At 37.2% G+C, this 20,483-nt stretch overlaps 1 protein-coding gene across 6 annotated transcripts in view; it reads left to right on the top strand.

The window, feature by feature from the left end:
- The window catches only part of ARFIP1 (ADP ribosylation factor interacting protein 1), a 43,508-nt gene extending 23,242 nt beyond the window's left edge, over nt 1-20,266 (top strand). For all 6 annotated transcript variants that reach the window (XM_032685943.1, XM_032685942.1, XM_032685944.1 and 3 more), the window contains 5 exons: nt 386-495; nt 5,553-5,774; nt 9,193-9,350; nt 11,445-11,619; nt 18,675-20,266. In XM_032685943.1, the coding sequence (XP_032541834.1) occupies nt 386-495; nt 5,553-5,774; nt 9,193-9,350; nt 11,445-11,619; nt 18,675-18,830 (821 nt within the window). In that variant the 3' untranslated portion in view covers nt 18,831-20,266. The remainder of the gene's footprint in view (nt 1-385; nt 496-5,552; nt 5,775-9,192; nt 9,351-11,444; nt 11,620-18,674) is intronic.
- Nucleotides 20,267-20,483: the final 217 nt, after the last annotated feature.

Genomic DNA, 20,483 nt, shown 5'->3' with positions numbered 1-20,483 from the left:
ACTGGCCTGCAGGTTGTAAACAGACTTTTAGAATGGCTAAATCCAACAGGGTGTTCAGCTGTTGGAGTTTTAAAACATAGCTTAAGTAATAAATGTCTCAAAAACTGTTTTAAGGTTGGTTAGTAAAACATGCATTCAGTAAGCTTTGTGCAGCCTGTTACTACAAGAAATACTGGGATATAAAATGCGTTTTATATCAGTTTTAAAATAGGTCTTTCTTTCTGGAAGTGATTTTGAGATCTGCTTATTCATCTTAAGTTCATACTGTCACCTTGCTCTGCTTTTGTACATGCAATTGCACAAATCTTACATACCTCCTATTAATCCTTTATAAAAAACACAAACAAAAACCCCAAACCCAAGGCCTTTGCTTTGTCTGACACAGGGAACAGAGCTCAGCAGAAGAGTGGGCCTGTTGTGTTAGCAGATGAAGTAAAGAATCCAGCAATGGAGAAACTGGAATTGGTGAGAAAGTGGAGCCTAAACACTTACAAGGTATGCAAGCCATGTATTTGTGTGTGTGTGTATGTATGTATTCTAGAAATGAGTTTGCTACTAGGTAGGACCAGAGCTGTATCAAAGTCATCTGTTGTAGTGAGCATAAGCAAGAATGTGTAGGGAGGGTTTAGTTTTCTTCCAAGGGTAGCGTTCTTTGTTAGCCTTTTAAAATCCCTAGTTTTAAGTGGAAAATCTTTCATAGGTATTACTGATTTAGCAAGATAAGGGATGTTCAGTTTCTAATGTCCCCTTCATCATTCAGAATGTACAGATTTCGGCACTAAAGCTTGCAATTAAATCTTTTTGCCATTTTTGAGTTGATTGCTGATACAGTAAAATTTTAGCTGAGATGAAGACGTCGGGCCCATTTGCAAGTTCTGTATATCTTAATTTCTGTTCTGATGTTCTGTCTTGGCTGTTTGTTTTTTCTTAGTGTTGTAATTGTTGTTTAAATTCATGTGTGTTTTATATGCTGCTGCTTTGTGATCATTTGGGATTTGATGAAATTAAAATAATAACATAAGAATAATGAAAAGGTTCTTAAAGCACACCAGTTTACCAGAAGTGACTCTCATTAAAAAACCATAAGATAAGGAGCAATTGTCAGGGAATATATTCCTATCAAGAGTTTTAAACAAAGACAAATTTTGAAAAACAGCTTTTTGTTATGCCTGCAACTTAAATGACAGAGTTGTGGAGAGGTGGTTTGTGCATCAGTCAGATCTATATCAAACCATAAAGAAATGAAGAATCTGTGGAAAAGAAAGTCTGAATCCCTCCAGTGATCTTTAAATCCAGATAAGGACTTTTTCCCCAGTGAGAATGGGAAGAAGAGATGGAGACATTCTACCCACTAATAAATGTTTATGCTGTCTTTCTGTTAGAATCAGAAGTTTCCTTTTTTTAATGTCTAATTAAATGGCTTCTAGGTTTTCTACTTCTCTTGTCATCTAAATTTCATAGCAACTGCAGAAGTTGCAGGCCAGTGGTATCCTGGGGTACATTAGGAAGAGCACTGCCAACAGGTCAGGGGAGCTGATCCTGCCCCACTGAAGTGCTATGTCCAGTTCTGGGCTTCTCAGTACAAGAGAGATCCGGAGCTCCTGGAGTGTGTCCAATGGAGGGCAACAAAGATGATTAAGGGATTGGTGCATCTCTCTTACAAGGAAAGGGAGCGGGGTCTGTTCAGCCTCAAGAAGAGACAACTGAGAGAGGACCTCATCAGTGTCTATAAGTATCTGAAGGGAGGGTGTCAAGAGGATGGAGCCAGGCTCTTGGTGGTGCCAAGCAATAGGACAAGAGGCAATGGTCAGAAACTGATGTGCAGGAAGTTCCACCTGAACATGAGGAAGAACTTCTTTACTGTGCAGGTGACCGAGCACTGGAACAGGTTGCCCAGAGAAGTTGTGGAGTCTCCCTCGCTGGGGATATTCAAGAGCCATCTGGATGCAGTTCTGTGCCCTGTGCTCTACGGTGACCATGCTTGAACAGGGAGATTGGACCAGATGACCGCTGTGGTTGGTCCCTTCCAACCTGACCCATTCTGTGATTCAGCTGCTCTGGAGTGTGCTGTGGTCCAATTGGAATACATGCTATCCAGCGGAAACCTTTCTTTAAAATTCTCTTGTCTGTTCAAGAATGTTGACTCTTGGGATTGAAGCTCTTATACCACAACTAAATGGGACAGGACTTGACCTTATTCTCTCTTTTTGGTACCTTGATTTAGAAAGAAAAATGAAAAAATCTCCCAGTGTCTCTTTCAACTGCAAAATGATTCTAAACTCACTGACATGGACCAACAACCAGAGGAGTAGTGAAAAATGCTGGGAAAAGTGGTCTTGGATCGTTGTTCAGAGCATTTTTTCTTTGGCTATAGTCTTTGCAAAGTCTGGATTTTTAGATTTCTTTCGTGGCTTAAGCCTCCCTGTCCTTGAACTTCAGAATCCCACCATTTATGGCATAGCAAACAAGACTAGCACTTTCAGAAAAGTAAATGAATGTTTTCTTGAAATCTATTCCCAAACATACCCAAGGAGATATGTCAGTTGTGGTCTGTTTAGAATCTCATATTGACTTCTTGTATGCTCTTTTTTGGAGGAATAGTATTGTTCAGAGACCTTATGAATTAATTTTGAGTTGAGGGAGTATTACGGAAATGGACCTGGAGATGCCATACATTTGAAAGCACTTCATAAGTAGACTACGTACAAAATGCATATTTAATATGGTTAAGGACAGTATTTAAGTTTGTGGACATAGTACTTTCCATCAGGAAGATCATGGGAAGAAGTCTCCTCCTTATCTCATAATAGCTAATTGTTCATAGGTTAGAAGATGAAGAAATAAAGGGCAGGAGTAAATGGTTAGGAGGAAGTTAGCACTGAGATTAATATCCCTGCTATTCAATGTACCAGACATTAATCTACAAGTGGAGTTAGTGGTGAAACTTGATGTTAGGAAGTTCTTTAGGAATTTTATACGCGTAGTTCCTATGCCATGATGTCCGTATCAGGAGCTGTGAAATCTAAATTATTGGATGTGCTCAGAAGCTATTCCCATCTGTCAATGCCTTTGCAACTGTTGTCCCCTGTCACTCTTCCCAGTTGTATGCTCCCTAGTAATCATGAGTTAGTGTCAAAAGAAATTGCCCTTCTTTCCTTAGTCTACTGACAAGATCTTTTTCTGTTCTTTTTTCTGCCCCACCCTTCCCCTTCAGATGAGAAAGAGGTTTTCAGTTTAGCAACAAGATTTAGGCACAGGAAAGTCATGAGTCTTCTTGACTTTCAGCAATTCTAACAAAAAGCTTATCTTTTTCATACAACTTCCTAAACTTTGAGGGGGAAAAAAAAAGCAAGCCTGTTTTACAAACCTCTCTAGTAGTGGGCTGTTAGTGGAACCTTTATTTCTGAGACATGGCCAGTAGTGTCTCTGTTCATTTTCAACATATGCAATTTAAAATATGTTTCTCTTAAATGTATTTTGGTGGGGTTTTTTTTCTTTGAGTTGTTTTTCTTAAGCTTTGCATTGGGTGACTTCATTTTGAGTAGCATGGTCTTATTCATAACAGTTTTCTTTATAGATACTTTTAGAACAAAGCACAATGGAATTAATATGTGGAATTTTCTTTGTTTGCTAATGAGACTATACAGCAACTTGTGTGTTCGTACTAGTCTGCTTAGAGCTGGAGTAATTCAAAATGGATAGGGGCATCTTCTTTATCTTTCACTACATCTGCGTTTAACAAAGTATGCAGTGTAGGTCTTTCCAATTACTGGTTTTTCCTAACTTGTCACTGCTGGCCATTTTTAGGTGTTTTGCTGTAACTTCTGAAGCAAATACCCCTTGGTTGAAAATAATGTCTTCATTTGTAATTTATTCTTTCTTCCAGAAATGTTGCCTTCCATGATTCAGATTTTTCTCCTGCATTTCCATGGAGGTGTGCATGTGTGTGCCTCAGCTTTTTTGCAAAATAGCCAAAATTTGGACATTACTTCCATAGTTCCTAGTGAAAGGTTTATTTATGCTTTGAGCACACGTATCGCTAAGCTGTATTTTGCAATTTCTGTTGGAGACTTTGGTGGTAAATGTGTATTCTGTGTTACAATTTGTTATGCTCTCCCAAATTTCTGATGCTTGACAGACAAATATCACCTAGATTAGCTGTGCTTTTTCTTGTGAATTAGTTGAATCTAATTAAGTAGCCCAAATAGTCTGTACCTTCTGACCTAAAGCTTATGAGTCATGATCAGCTTGTTCTGCTTGATCATTCTTGTGTCTTTCCTGTGTTCATCTATTACATTTAGAAAGGACATAAAAGTTCTAGCAGGTTAAATGTGTGTCTCCTCTGGACATGAGGCTGGAATAAAGAAAAGTCCTTGAACTGGGAAACCTGGGAAATCCAGTGCTGGTAGTGTATTTGGGGAGTATAATATAAGGTAGGCTTGGGCATTATTTCACAAAAAAAAATAGCAACTTTGCACTTAGTTTAAGTCCTTTCAGAGTAGTTGTGGCCTTGACTCCTAAGTTTATCTCCTTGTAATTTTTGCTTCTGCCATAATTTTTAGTTTGTTTATATTGATTATCTCTTCACCTCTTGGGACTACAGATTAACTTCGAGTAACTTACTATAGCAGTAAATAATTCCTGCTTTTCATAGAGAAATTGTATGGCTTTGCTACACATCTGCTTTGCAAAAGGCTTCTCTATGTCTCAGTCAAGGGAAACCCCAGTGTGCATCTTGGAAGGCTCACTGCCAAGCTGGGCTTCAATCTCTGGCAGAGGTCACAGATGAGTGGAATGTGGTAGCAGCCTGATCTGCCACAGTCATACACAGGGTGAAAGTGTCTATGGCCTTATAAGAGCATATTTTCTGCTCACTGTGTTAATGATCTGCGAATTTCTAAGAATTTGACTTATGACGGAAAAGGAAGTCTTTCTGAGACAATCATCTCTGTTTTATAGACTTGTAAATAAGAAGTGCATTTTAATACTTTTGTGTATTTCTTAGTAGGAGCTCTCAGTTTCCTAGTCAGCTTTCAAAAACATGCTGAAAACCACCACCTTGTGACCTCTGCCCTAAGAATACTCAAAAATAACATTTTTGGAAAGCACAGCATGGATGTTCTGGAATTGGATAATTGGTAGACAAAGCCCAAAAGATTACTAACTAGATATTTTTATGCAGAATAGTAATGCTCCTATTAACTGACTTCAATGCAGTAGGCTAAAATGCTTCTTTTAACTTAATGAGATTCACCAAACCTATAAAGAGATAAGTGTTTTTTTAACTTGAGAAACAATTAGTTATGCTCTTGAATTGCTAACTTGAATATTCATCTTAGTAGGAGTTGAGACTTGTCCAACTGTTCTTGCTGAGTCCTGATAAACTTCTAAAGAGTGTGTTGTTTTTTCAGTTTGTTGTGCAAACTTATATTGGGAGGGGTGATTGTGAAAGAATTTGTGTGTAATTATACGTCCCTTGAAGCTGAAAATGGGTGTATGCTGTGTTGTCTTGAATATACTTGATTCTTTATAATTTAATATTTTCTCTGCAGTGTACACGTCAGATCATCTCTGAAAAACTGGGCCGTGGCTCAAGAACAGTAGATCTGGAACTAGAAGCTCAAATCGATATATTGAGAGATAACAAAAAAAAATATGAACATATCTTGAGACTGGCACAGACACTGTCCACACAGCTCTTCCAGATGGTACATACCCAAAGGCAACTTGGAGATGCATTTGCTGACCTGAGTTTGAAATCATTGGAACTTCATGTAAGACTTTTATAGTGTTAAAAAAATACAGTGGCAGAGATGAAGATAAGCCTAAATGACTTGTGCAGGGCATATACTAGTTAGCAGCAGCTTTTATAAACATCGTAGTTAATAATATATTACGTGCTCTGTGTGTCAAAAGCCTATGTAATTCACTTAAAACTATAGGAAATTATTGAAATTACTGTAGTTCTTTGTTTCTTAAACATTTGCCTCTAGTCGATGGTTGGACTCAAGAACTGACAACCTTGCTTTGTAGAGAAGATGCATTTTACTGTTAATTTTGCTTCTAATGAAATGTCATCAAAGTGTTCCACAGTATTACGTAATTTCAATTACAGGATGTCTTTGGGGAATGTGCCTGGGAGTAAGTAGATTAGGGCACATTACTTCACTTGTGCACATTGAATGTGAGTAAATTATTTTTTTGTAGCATATTTAGGCATTTTGATTTCATCTCAAAGTCCTTTTTTAATCAGAATTTTCCTATTAATAGGACTAATCTGTATTCTTATGTTGTCTGGAGTTGCTGAGCAACAGAGGCAATCTTTAGATATCTGGGCTGTTACGATTCCGTGGTTTAGAAGTTAATGTAACACTGGCACTTTCTGTTGCCAATAATAAAACTATCTGCTGTAAAGAGAGAAAAGGTAGATGTTGCTTACAAAGTAGAGTAGCTGGCCTGCTTTTATATTGCTTGTTCTGTACTTGGAAAGTTAAAGCAATTTGATCCTTTGGAAAACCAGTATTAAGTGGCTTATGATTCCCTAAAACATAGCTGCTGGAACAGCTCAAATTATCTTTGTGATTTTAAAAAACTCTTTCTTTTCTTAATTGTCTTTTACCATTGAGTTTTAAGGGAGGAGGTGGAGTTCTTGCTTGCACAGAGGAACCTTAAGTGATAGCTAGCTGAAAAACATTGAGACTCCTACACTGGCATACGGGAATTTTTAATATTAATCTGACAGATGAAAATCTGTGAATGTAGAGCACTTCTAGCAGCTAAGAAATTAAATTATCTGCTAAAAGAAGCTTTTAATAATCAGTTTACTCTTGACACAAATACGGGCATGTGGTTTGTGGCAAAACTTACTGATTGTTATGAAATATGTGCTGAAGCTGGATGTTTCTTCCAGAACTTGGATGAAATCTGGCGTCAAACTCATTTAATGAATGTTGGTTTTTTTCCCATGATTAGCTTATAACTTCTAATGGGAATACTGATCTTCCAGGTTCTTTCAGCATCTTGTACTGGTCTTGGAATTTGTTTCCGTCATTCATCTCTTGTGTAGATTATTGAATGGCGCTGTTGATGAAAATCAAATAAAGGTTTCTGCTGCTGTAATAAAAGTTATCTAACCTGTGCCTCTTGGAGACTTGCCTGATGTTTGTCTCTTTCCTCTTTGTGTTTCCCCTGTTTAATCTGTACTATATTACTGTCTGTAGCCTGGCCTACACTTCTTGGATATTTGGATAACGTTGTTGCTTCTAAAACGTGTGCAAGGCTAAAAGTAAAATTTCCAAACAGTTAGTCTTTAATGTTTAACGTGATAACAGTACATAAATTTAAATAAAATAAAAAAAAATTCTCAAGGTAATATTTCTTATTTTATTCATGATAACAAAATATGATTTTAATGTGGTATCTGCAGAGGTATTATTTAATGTGAATGTGTTGCTGTTTCTCTTTTGGATACAAAAATAACTCCTGGTTCCAGGCTCATGTGCCTCTACTTATATAGACATATGAGTTCCAATTTAATTGACCTGTGCATAGATTATGAAGTGAGTGTAAACTCTTGATACAGAAAGGATTTGCTGTCTGTTTCATAAGAGGTATCTGCAGAGGTCATGGACAAAACTGAAAAGTCTGTATGAAACCGTATGAGCCATTAGAAGGACAGTTTGGTTGGTTATGTTCCTTAGTACTGCAGGCCACTGCAGTCCCATCCTTCTTACCTCCCTCCTGTGAACTGGTGGTGTTGCTCATTTGGGTCTGCAATGATCTGAGTGAGAGGACGAGCTGGAAAACTAATTGCAGTCTTGCCTGCAGGAGGGAAAAGAGATGGGACTAAGATGCTGAGAGGGGCAGTCATACAGCTGTTACCTCTATTGGCATGCTCCTCTTTCTTCCCTGAGCTAGGGCTTGTGTTAGCTGCGTAGCTGGCAATGTTAGAGCAAAACCAGCTGGAAAATATTTGGGGGGGTTTGTTTTGGTTTTGAGGTTTTGGTTTGGGTTTTTTTCAGCGAAATCTGTAGCTATTTAGCTGGCTGCTTTTGCTATCCAAGCAGCTGTGCAAAGCAAAGGTGTTAGATCTTTAGTGGTGTTTACAGGGCTTATCTTATGAAAACTTGCCGTAAGTTCTCTTCATTTTTCTTCTTCTTCAGTTGCTCACTTCCACTGCACCTCCTTTTCTAGAGGATTCTTCCCTTACCATTGCCCATTACCCATACTGTCATGAACTTGTTAATATGAAATATCATTTGGTAGACAGATGAAAGGAAACTGGGAGAATACAGCACTTCTGAGTCAGTTGTTGGCACTGTGGAAGTCTAAAAAGACCCAAGTTCCAAATATGAACCTAGTGTGTTTTACAGTCATTACAACCAGAGATTGTACTCTTTTGTGAGAACTCCCATCTGTAGAATATGAAGATGCCTTATGGATGACATAAATATAATAATTGGATTCATTTGGCATCCATGCATTTGGAAAATCTTTGCAGCCTTGGTCAGCTTACACTGCTGTTAACAAAGAGACATGAACAAACATGTATCTAGATGTGACTTAAATGCCTTGGAAATAATTTTGCTCTTGTCCCTTTGAAATTTATGGCTGAGCTACATTAAAATTTTTATTTGCTATTCATTATAATGCTCTGCTCTTCAATTATTTACAGCCTATTAAACTGTGATAGATGTTGAGGTTTTTTGCAGTGCTCTTTTCCAGAATGTAAGAATAAAACTTAATAGCTAATTAATGCTGTGTGCCCTTGTGAAGTTAGTTACATTGCTGTATCTAATGGAGAGGTGTCTCTGTTCATATTAAAGCATTACCTAGACAACCACATGAGATGCCAGATTAAAACCCTGCTGAATGACTATGTGAAGATTGCATTAACACTTACTTTTAAGTAACATTCAAGACTTTAGAGTGCAGACAAGTCACATTATAGAATAGGATTTAACATCACACATAGTCACAAAATTGTAAACCATGTTTTACTGATGTTAGAGCAATTTCATAAAAACTGTGAACTGAATGTTGTATTGTAATCATATTGGTTTAATCATAATCATATCCAAACAGAAGTGAAAGAACTGCCACATCTGTGTTTGCATTTTTTTATATAGTTGCTGATGAATGTTATGATTTCAATTGATCTACAGCTTTGTTTTCTCTGCTCTTTGTTTATAGGAGGAGTTTGGCTACAATGCAGATACACAGAAACTTCTAGCTAAAAATGGAGAAACACTTCTCGGGGCTATTAACTTTTTTATTGCCAGCGTGAATACACTGGTGAATAAAACAATTGAGGATACATTATTGACTGTGAAACAATATGAAAGTGCCAGGTAGCTATCTCCTGTGTCTAGCTCTTTTCAATACCAATTAATCTTCAGAAAGCAGGCTTTGTATCAGCTTAGTCCTTGTATCGGAGTAACTAACCTGTCAGATAAAAGCCTTGTAATGCAACTCTCATATAATTAGGATTTATGGTTAACTGTAACTGATTGCACGTATCTTCAAATGTTTTGTGAATGTCCTGTTGTAGACTTAATTTTACTTGTTAGCTGTAGGAGTAATTATAGCTATTTTTTCCCACGTGCTAGATTAAGGTGGCTTTTTAAGTAGCGTGACAATGCAAGATTAACCCTTTTATCCAGCTACATTGCAATAGGTAAAATAATCTCTTTGACTGAAGAACATTTAGTCTTGTGCTTCTGTTGATGCGCAATGCATACAATTAACACTTCACTTTTTATGCAGAAGTTTCAGGCTTGGTCAGGAAGGGGAAAATGAAACAGAAATTTCTTAGTGAATAACATCTAGCAGTAGATAATGGGTTTCCTGCCCTGGAGAAGGTTACTTTTGGATGTGGCATAATACTCTAAAGCCAGGTTCCTTTTTCCTACCAGGGACTTGGGGTCCTTTCCGATCAGTGGTTCCATTCTGATTTTCTTTCACTTAATAGGATAAAGTGTGTTTCTTTTAATTCGACAAAGGATGGAGTTTATGCATATGATTTTTTGTGATTTTTTTTTTTTTTAGGTCAGAACTTGCAAATCGTTTGATTTTTGAAGTTCTTTTCCCCCTTTTCTATTTGTTCTGTTCTAATGCTTATTTATAAGCAGAATTTTAAGTTATTGTTTTGATAATTAGATAAACTTTCAAAAGACATGAAAGGCAGAATTATTATGTGTATATAAGATATTGCTTTATTTTTGACACCAACATATTTTAAAAAAATTATTTCACACATTTTCCAGGTATCCCCTTGAAAATTTATACAAAATACATCTGCTACAATTGTTTTGGTCAGTCATTTTCAATATATAGTTCTTAACTTCTGAAATACCTTCACTACTTTCTGTTCATTAATCAAGTATTTTGTCATTTTAATAAGGCAAATAAATTACAAAGATTCTTCACTTACCTGGTTCATTTTGCAGTGTGAAAACAGGTCACATTTATTTCTGCACTTCTTCTGTCCTGTCCCCAGTTGCACTTTAGCATTCATCTGCTCCCCTCTTCTATCACCTCTCTATTGGTTTGTTTCCTTTTTTGGAATTCAGCCATAAACTCTTTAAGTAAAGCCTGAATCAGACTGGCAATGAGAATCAGGAAAAGCCCTGTGAATATTACTCCTTTTACCTCTGCAAATGTTGTATTTTATTTTGGAGCAGTTACGCCAACTGAAAAGTTGTTTTATAACCAGTTTTTAATCCTGATTTGTTTCCAAGAAAGCATATTTAAAAAGCCAAAAATAGGGCGGTTTGGCCCATTAAAATTGGCTGATATGCTGGGTTCCATTATGTGAAAGCTACAAAGAAGTATGGAAGGAAGAGCGAAGCTTTGGGCAGGGCTACACCATCTTTTTGCAGCCTGTTTTTCCATAGGACAGACAAATCCTCACAGAACTGTTTGTGGAAGAAGTATAAAATTAATACACATAGAGAAGCCTGGAGCATGCTGAAAATCCTTTAGGTCAGAGTTTGCTGTAAGTGAGCTGTTCCTCAAACATCTGCTTAAAGGGGATGTTGTGCTCTTGGTGTGTCTTTTGCACTCAACACAAACTCTCCACTGAACTGATTCAACAGAGGAGAATGACCTGAAAAATATTTGCTGTCTTTATCTGGGTTAGTTGGTTGAGATGTCCCAGGAAAGGCTCTTACCACTGAAGCCCATACAAAATAGGGCTGAGAACATGTGGCTGAGACAGGAGCAGAAGAGGGAGGGTGGTTGTTGAGGCAGTCTTATACAGTATACTTCAGGGTGGATTTGCTTGATGAATAGGAGGAGGAAGAAAAAAACTTGCCTGGGTTTTTTATTTTTTCTGCCCTTAACTATTTTGTTCATCTTCTGTTGTACTTGGCCCTGTACGTGAGGTCAGTTTTGAGACACTGCCTTTAGATTTCTTTTTTTCCCCTCCTCCTCTTTCTTCTCAGGATTGAATATGATGCTTATCGAACAGACCTGGAAGAGCTGAATCTTGGCCCTCGTGATGCAAACACTCTGCCAAAGATTGAACAATCACAACAACTGTTTCAAGTGCATAAGGAGAAATATGACAAAATGCGTAATGATGTATCAATCAAATTGAAATTTCTGGAAGAAAATAAGGTAAGCTACTACTTCTGATACTATGTTTAGGAGTTTTGTGCTGTAAGTTGCTGCTTTCTAGAAATATTTTAGCTGTTAGATCTTAAAATGTATATTAATTTAAAAGTAGAGCAAGCAAATAAAAGGTGAATTTTCTGAGTTCCTGCTGTGTCACTGGAGGACACACTTTTAGAGCAGGCAGCCTTAGAAGACCCTAATCAAGCTGCTCCAGCTACAAATGACAAATATTATGGCAACAAGTGTCTTGTTGATACAGAAAGTCTCAAGTTTGAAAAAGCATTACTTTTCCAATTTGCCACATGTAATGGTTAAATGAGTCATATAATTGCTGATTTAACATTCAGAGTAATACTTACGTTTGACAACACTATCATGGAAGTTATGCACAAAGAAAGTGAGAGAACTATGAAGAGGCTTCTTCAAAATTAGGCTTTCTTTAAGGTTTTGAACTGAGCAGTACAACATTTTGTAATTAATGTCCTTATAGTTTCTTAATTTTAAACAGGACTCTTGAACTGTTGATTTAAAGGAGATTTTTTTCCATAAGTGTTTATTTCAACCATACCATTTCACCTCTTCCCTCTTAATGATGGGATTCCTACACTTCTTATTCTTCTATCAGGCAAAAATAGAACTGCCATACAAAACACTCTGTTAAACTGCTTTCTTTGATAAACAAGTCCTTTTAAATTGTTTCTAATTAGATGTGAAAATTAGTCTTTGAAGATCTGATTTTTGTTCATAGTCATGGTAAATGAAATGGTTATCGTGTGACAATAATTCCTGTGTCTTCATAGGGAGGAAAATATGATTAAAACTTACATAGGAAATAGTAGGTTGTCAGTTTGTCCATGTCTCTCAGTGGATTAATGTTTTCAATATGGATTGATTCATTTAATTTAAAAATTTGAACATAGGTAACAACTGCCTGTCAGAGAATACAGGACTGGCCCCCGATGATAACACTAGCAAACCATGCTCCTTGCATGGAAGGAGGCAGCTTCAAGGGAAAAATCATGGGATGAGCTAAACCAATTAAAATGGATTATAATTCTGTACTTTTGAATATTTTATCACATATGCAGTTGCATCAGCTACTTAGAATAAAGATGGAAGTCAGGGAAGGAAGAGATAAGAGGAAAAAAGTGGAGAAAATCTACAACCTTTTTGGTTTCCAAAACAATATATGCTTAAAACACAGCTCCTGAGCACTGTTGCTTCATATAGGCATTTGCATTAGGACCCCCTGATCTGGAATCCCATAGGCATTAAGAGTTGGTAGACCAGATCATCAGGTGATTAAAATCTGTTGTTCTTGCTGAACTAGTAGCCCATTAACTTTAAAACTGAACAAATCCATATGGAAATTAATTTTCTTGAACAAGCTGAAATCTAATCTAAGTGCTGATACTGTTGCTTAAATTAGAAATGCTCCTAAGAGCTGAGTTTTAAAACTATGCTAGCTTGAAAACAGATATGCTGAAGTTGTCTCTTCCCCATCTTTATTTTCATCTTTTAGTAAGTTGTTTGCATCTGTACTTTTGTTGAAACTGTTTGATCCTTTCAGCTCACATCTGTACAGGAATTCTGATGCTTAAGCTCAAATTGATTGAAAATAACACTTAGCTTGCTTCCTCATAGTTTCCATTGCCTATATAACAAACAGATCAATTTATGCTTATACAGATAGGAAAGCTTCAGAGTGAAATCATTTTATTTCCATCTTGTGCAAAAAAACCTCTTTTTAATTTTTTTAAAACTGAATTAAATAGTTTAGGGAACACTGAAGAAGTTGTCTTCCTAGTGAGTCTTGAATTAGTAAAAGCATCCTGTTAGCAGTCAGAGCCTACAAATTTTGTTTCTGAAAGAGATTGTTTTTTCCTTCCTGTCTTTTACACTAGTACAGAGGGGACTATCACATGCTTAAGCCTTTCTGTCAGTGGTTGACATTTCTCAGCTTTGACACTAGAGATGTAAAAATATTTACTAAAGACTGTATGCAGTTTTGTTCCCAAATAAAAAGTTACTTTCTTTATGATTAAAAATTGGCTTAAATATAATTATCTATTGAGAGCTTTACTGAGGTAACCATTACTTTGGTCTTTTCTATTTAATGTGTAGGATGACATTTTGTCATCATGGCAATAGTTTGAAATGAATAAAGGAAGTACCTTACCCTGTAGTGTAGGAGTAGCAATAGGATGGCTTGTGCCTGCCTTGGAGAAGGGCATAAATTGGTGGAGAAGCAGTGGAAATGATGTGTCACTGTTTCATTGGAGCCTCTGTCCTGAGACGCAGAGCAGCAGCGTATGAACCTTGCAGAGCAATGGCCTTGGACATAAAAGCTCAGTCTGTGGTTTGCAAATCCTTTGTTTCCTACAGCTGAGAGCGCTGGCACAAAAGCACTGCCTTTTACACTTCAGCTGCCTTTCTGAAAAAAAAAAACAAAACGGTTTTAAGAAGGGAGCAGGAGCAGCAACAATTCTGTGCGTCCACTGTTGGGGGTGTATTTCTGTTAAGTACTTACACTCAATAAAGTATGTGTTCAACTTTTCAGAATGGCTGTAGGTGAACAGAACTTTGTTTTCTGAGCAGATACACTCAGTCTCCTCTCTTTATGAGAACCTGTTTTAAAGAGAATAGCTATGGGAAAAATGGGAGTATTTGATACTCCAGGAAGAGCAGAAAGAGAGATCAGGAGTATCTTTCTAGAGTTCCCTTGCAACATCGGTTGGTAGAGCTGAGCTGGGTACCAGTGTGGCTGTATGATAACACTTCTTAATTAAGTGCAGAGATCAGATATAGAACAAATAAACCTGAAACAAATTTTTAGTTCAGGTTTACCCTGTAATTGCTGTTTATGGCAGCATAAATCCATTGGTTCAGTCAGGAACAGTTCAGCTATCAGCAGTGTGTTCCTACTAAATGGTGCTGCAGAGAACCTATAAAGCCAGTTTAACTGGCTGGTGGGCTCCACTTCGTCTGTGTTGCTGCAAATGTCACCAAAGAATCCACAATCTCACTGGCCCTATCTAGCTTTTCCCTATATCAGGAACAGGCATCACGTGGTTGCAGTCTCTTTGTGACTATTCTCCTGGATTCATATGTTAATATTTCAATTAAAAGCCCCCAAAGGTTCTGAGAACTGGATTACATTAAAGCTGGAATTGCAAGTTTTTGTGTGTAAAACCAAGATACACGAGATTTCTTTCACTTTTGTTACAGCATTTGATCTTGAAGTTAGAACTCTTTTTTTTTTTTAATGTTGCTACAAAGTTGTGTTGGTTTTATCCCCAGATGGCAAAGTTCTGTAGAAGCTTGTAGCATTTGGTAAAGAGTATAAGCATTCAAAATCAGAAGTTTACAAATATTTTTGTTTGGGTTTTTTTTAGTAAGGATGATGACCTGTTCTTAGATTAGATTTCTATCACTGAAAAATTTTTGAAAAGGCATTGTCCTTTAGAGAAAGGGAAAACTGATGCAATCCATGGGAAACCCAGATAATGTAACTGTTTAGACCAAGTTAGGGGAAAGGATTATCATAGTTGTGAGGAGGTACAAACTGGCGTTTTTGGTCTTTGAGATGACTGAAATGAGGAGGATGTAAAGAAACATGGATGTACTGTGCCATGGAAAATATGACATTTAGTGGGAGGTGGGGAAGAGGACAATATTTAAAAAGAACTGAAGTGTTAATAGCATCCAGAAGAAATGTGAAAAGTCAAATCCAAGTCTCCTAAGGTCTCCTGTGGAGGACATGCCTGGTTTTTATGTGTATCCACAAAGTTCAGTTCTGGTTTGAGACATAAGTTTGCCAAGTCTATTATGGAGTGCTTACTCTGCTTATAATTAGGAACGAATAGGTATATGTAGTTAATTAACAAGGAACAATGATTTTAGAAGTTGTTCAACTGTAAAGCACAATAGCTTTTTGATAGGCATGCTAGCCATATATTGGAACCTGTATTTTAGCAGCATACTATTAACATTCTTTGATTGAAAGGCAAATCTTCAAACAGGCCTTTCCTGGAATAGGTGCTACAGCTTGGTGATCAAGAGTTGGCCTTGAGTGCTGTAATCTAACAGTTGCTTCAAGGCTTTTCTGCAAAAAAAAGAGGTCCCTTCATCCTCTCTCCCCTTCCCCCCATTGCCTCCTTTGTTGTTTGTAAAAGTGTTTTTGCAGCTGTGTAGAGAATCACATTGGGGAACTGATCCAGGTAAAAGCAAATATGTTGTTGTCTGGTTAATTTTAATCTAGATCTGTTCCCTGATCCAACTGACTACATAACTGCATGAATGTTTTGCCAACAGAGGGCTAAGGTGAAATACAGTGTGAAAGTAGGAATCAGTGACTGGATATGGGAGTGGGTTGGATACTTTCCTGTTCCCCAAGCTGGCATGAGACTCTTTCATGGGGAAAGTGGGTAAATTTGAACTTGGCTTTAAGTGAATACTTGCTGTCAAGTTCTTTGCTGTGATTGCAGGTGTTTTTGCAGTGAACATCAAGTGTTTTGAGGTGTTACAGCTTTTTTCTCTTTGCTGGCTGCTGCTTCATAGCAGAGCTTCTTTGTACAGTGTCAGACAGTTAAAGGGGTCTTTTTCTAGAAACTTTATCCCAAAGTTACTTGAATGAAGCTGTGGATAAGAAGATCTCACTATCACTTTTGCGATTCACTTAGCAATCAGCTTCTGAAAGAGGAGAGCAGAAGCTGTAGTACCTTGAACCTCTGCAACCAATTTGATAACGATCACAAAACTTATACCACAATTATCTGGCTTGGGGATAGAACCTCATAGAGTGAGGTAGCTCTGGTAGTTCAAAAAATACCACCAAAACAAAACATATTTTTTCAGTTCAAATCATCTACCTCTACACTGTCAGTTCCTGCCTCTGTGTATGTTTGTGTGTGTGCACATGCATACTTGAGCCTAGGCCTGACTGAATTTATAAAAGTATAGAAGACTGCAGGGCAGTTCACAGAAGCTTTGTGTTAAAAGCTACCCTAACAAAGTACCAAACTAGGTCTCAGATTGAAGAACTTTGGCTGGGAGAGGAGGTTCATTACTCCTGTTTTATTTGAATTCCTATAAACAGTATGAGTAAAACTCTTGTAGCATTTTAATAATGTGCTATAACAGTGAGTGTACTTCTGTGTAGAATTCCTAGCTTGGATTGCATGAAGTCTTGTATGTCAGTGGTGAAAGAATCTGCTCAAGAAAAGCACTGTACTCTCTATCTAAACTTTTAAAAGCAAACCCTTTATGTTGTTGTGACACTTTCCACTTTTGTATTTTGTCTCAGGTTATGATGGGCACGGGGAATTCCTTTCTAACCATACACATCTCTCCTGTGTTTCCTTGGAGAACCTCTTGATGGAATAAGCTGTCATTTTACACTGCCTGTACTTTGACATGTATTTAGTTAAATTAGCCTGAATTATTACAAGAAACATAGGGAGAAAACATAGGGATACCAGTTTTCAAATTGTCAGAGCAACTTAGACTAAAATTTGGGCCAGCAAAGAGAAGTTATCACTTAAGCTGGATACCAAGGTCTGTACGGTTGTCAGTTTACAGTCAAAACTCAATTTGTGAAATGAATCTATTATTCAGTTAAAAAAAATGATAGAAGTTTCAACTTTGTGCTGAAATTTTTATATGTCCTTGCATGGCTCCACACACAGACAGCCCTTTTTTCTCAAAGTATTTTTAAAAATATATTTATTACATTTCTGAGTAAATGTTACAGTCTTCTAGTGTCATAGCATGTCAAATATAATGGTGGGGTTTTTTTTAATTTGAGATCTTCTGTTAAATGAAGGCTATACGGTATTTCTGTATCAAGTTGCATACACTTCAGAAAAGCACATTAGCCAAATAGCCTGTTAAAACAGGCATGGCCTATGGTTGGCCTGCCAACTGGTTGGCACAGGCCAAACCTGACCCAAGGACAGTTTTGATTCCCAGCATGACAGGAGTAGACTGTCCCTTGTGAATTGTGCTGAGAGATGAGGCAGTGATCCAAAATTTGAGTAGAGAAAGGTTAATTTGCTACCTGCCACATCCTCCCATGGGGCTCAGTCAACCACCTGGTCCTCTGTTCTCTTCTATGTTGGCTAAATGCTGTTGGGCTCAACACCTTGTAGGCTGAAAACAGGCACAGGGCCACCACCGTGGGGATTTGGGCTCTGACACAAGAGTAAGGTTGTGCTGGGCTGAGAGTAAACTCGGGAACAAAAAGGATAGGGTTTGGCTACAGGAGAAACTGCACATGCCTTTTCAGCATACTACTGTTGATTCATGATTTCAGGTTTCCTGGTGTGCTAGGATGGAAATGTAACATTTGTTTAACTTTGACTTCATCAGTCAAGGCCTTATAGCTTGTCATCGTAGATGACGCTGGAAGAGAAAAACAGTGGTGCCCTCCAGCTGCCCTTGTGCTCTTTCTCCCCAGGTTTTGGTTGCTGCTGTGACCTGTGTATTTCGTTACTCATTTGCACAAATGTTATAGTCAAGCTATTGACGAAGTGGTGTAAATAATCCTTTGTTACAGGAGGTGGGCAAGAAATATTGCTGGGAAAAAACATCAAGTTTAATTTTATTTAGGTATACACGAGCTGGAAAACAGCAACTCTGCAAAAGGGGCAAACACATGAACTGTGTACTTAGATAAGGCCTTTTTCATGTACTGTTTCAGGGAGGTCCATTTGGCCTGCAGGCAGGTATCTTAGAGGTTTGGCATCTAATTTCAAGGAATCAAGTACTTGTAATCAAGCTTTTTATATTTGATAACATTATGCTGTTTAAGTGAATTGTGTTTGGTCTGTGCATGCTGAGTTGATATTGACTCTTAAGCATACTTTATGAAAACTGTAAATCGCTGTAACACTAAAGAATTTTGTATTTGCATTTGGTATTTGTATTTTTAAACTTCTATTAAATAAACCTATATGAAGTCTGAGCATCTCAAATACACCTGTTTTTTTATAATCGACCTGTGATGATGTTAACATCAGCTTCCTCCTCTTAATCTCTCTCTCTCTCCTTGCCTGCAGGTTAAGGTATTGCACAATCAGCTTGTTCTGTTCCACAATGCCATTGCGGCGTACTTTGCTGGGAATCAAAAGCAGCTTGAACAGACACTTAAACAGTTCCACATCAAATTGAAAACTCCTGGAGCAGATGCCCCATCCTGGCTTGAAGAACAGTAATCAGATCATAGAAGAAGACCCAATGTTAACCTAAAAATCTTCAAATCTGAGGATAATTAAGGGTTGGGGTTGAAGGACTGTTGTAGTGATTCTTGCACGGACAGCTTTAATTTTTTTCCCCTTTTATAATATGCTAAAACTGAATTTGATAGGAAAGTGGGTGACTTTAAGGTAACCAAATGTAATTTCTGTCATTTCAAATATAGAGCACTCCTTTTGTATGTAAAGGCTGGTGGTTATTTCTGTAACTGGGATGGGGGAGGGAAAGAGGGAGGGGAAACAAAACTATTATAGATTTGCACTGACAAATGATGCTTGTGATTTCTGGTCATTTTGATGGCTAGTCAAAGTATTTCCAAGTGGAGGTTTACATGATTTGTACCAACATCTGGTATTTTATAGATGACTATAGAAAACATCTTTAGTAATTTTCATATGACTTTTAAAAAAAGGAGGAAGTTAAAAAAATATTTTGCAAATGAATAATATAAGGCCTATATGCAATATCTGCGTATAAGGCAACAGTAGCAGATGGCTCATTGACTAGTGGAATTGCAGCAAATACCTTTTTAAAAGATGTATCTTTCCATCAAAGGGTTAAAAACACTAAAGCAAGAATCACTGTCAGTCTGGGGCTTCTGAGCACAAATTTTTGCTTTGCACCAAGTGGTTTGCTGAGTGAGGCCAACCATGCAATGTACTAATTTCATTTAAAATGTTTCTTTCTCTATGAAACAAATACCGTACTAGCCTTAAATCACAGGTATGTGCCTTTTTATAAGATAATATTTTCCACCAGTGTATATAATCCAAGAACCCTTTCAACGTAATAGTTTGTCAGTTCCCAAGAAGGGGAAGGAGACTGTGTAAATGCTGTGTCATTGTACACATAGAGCAGGTTAAAGCTTTAGTTAAACTTCGTGGACAGGTATGATTTTGAGAATAAATCGGGCCAGTATGTTTTTTTCTGTTTAATTGAAAAGCATACTTCAGCAATGGGAGTAACATGGAGGTTATTTTTTAATTTCTCCATAATTTGTGTAGTCCTTAAATGTAAAATTATATGTCAATTTTATCATAGACATTTTAAATTCAATATATTGAGTCCTCATTTGCACATGTTATGTTGCTTTCTGTTATGTTAAGTAAAATGAAATACTTCAAATATGTTATTTACAATGGTGTGGATTGTATGATTTATGTACTGTATGTTCAAACGCCTTTCAGCTGACATTCTTAAAGTTTTCAGTGCTTAACACAATTGTAATGTAACTGTAAATCAAACTTTTTAATCATTCCTCATTAAATTCTTGGCCTGACAGAGCCTTCTTTATGTTTTTGTTCTGTCAGAATCTCTTGTAATAGTTCTGTTATGTTCCCCAGAATGTATATCCTATGTAAATTTTGTATTCATATTAAAGGTGTTTGCAGTCAAACTTCCTGGACTTGTGATGGTTAAGAGTAGAACAGAGCTTCTGCAATGAAAGCTTAGTTCTGTTTTTGTGAGTTGCCATCCCTCCTCAAGAATTTCTCGTAAAGCAGTAGTAGGTGATAACGCTGATGCTGTTTTATTTCCAGGTGATTTAATAGTGTGCAAGTTCAACTGGAAAGTATACTTGTAGTGAAACAAATTTTTCAGTATATGTGGTTCTT

The sequence above is a fragment of the Chiroxiphia lanceolata genome, chromosome 4, assembly GCF_009829145.1.
Source record: "Chiroxiphia lanceolata isolate bChiLan1 chromosome 4, bChiLan1.pri, whole genome shotgun sequence".
Classification (NCBI taxonomy): domain Eukaryota; kingdom Metazoa; phylum Chordata; class Aves; order Passeriformes; family Pipridae; genus Chiroxiphia; species Chiroxiphia lanceolata.
Note: the sequence above shows the minus strand (reverse complement) of the source record. Positions and strands in the feature narration are given on the sequence as shown.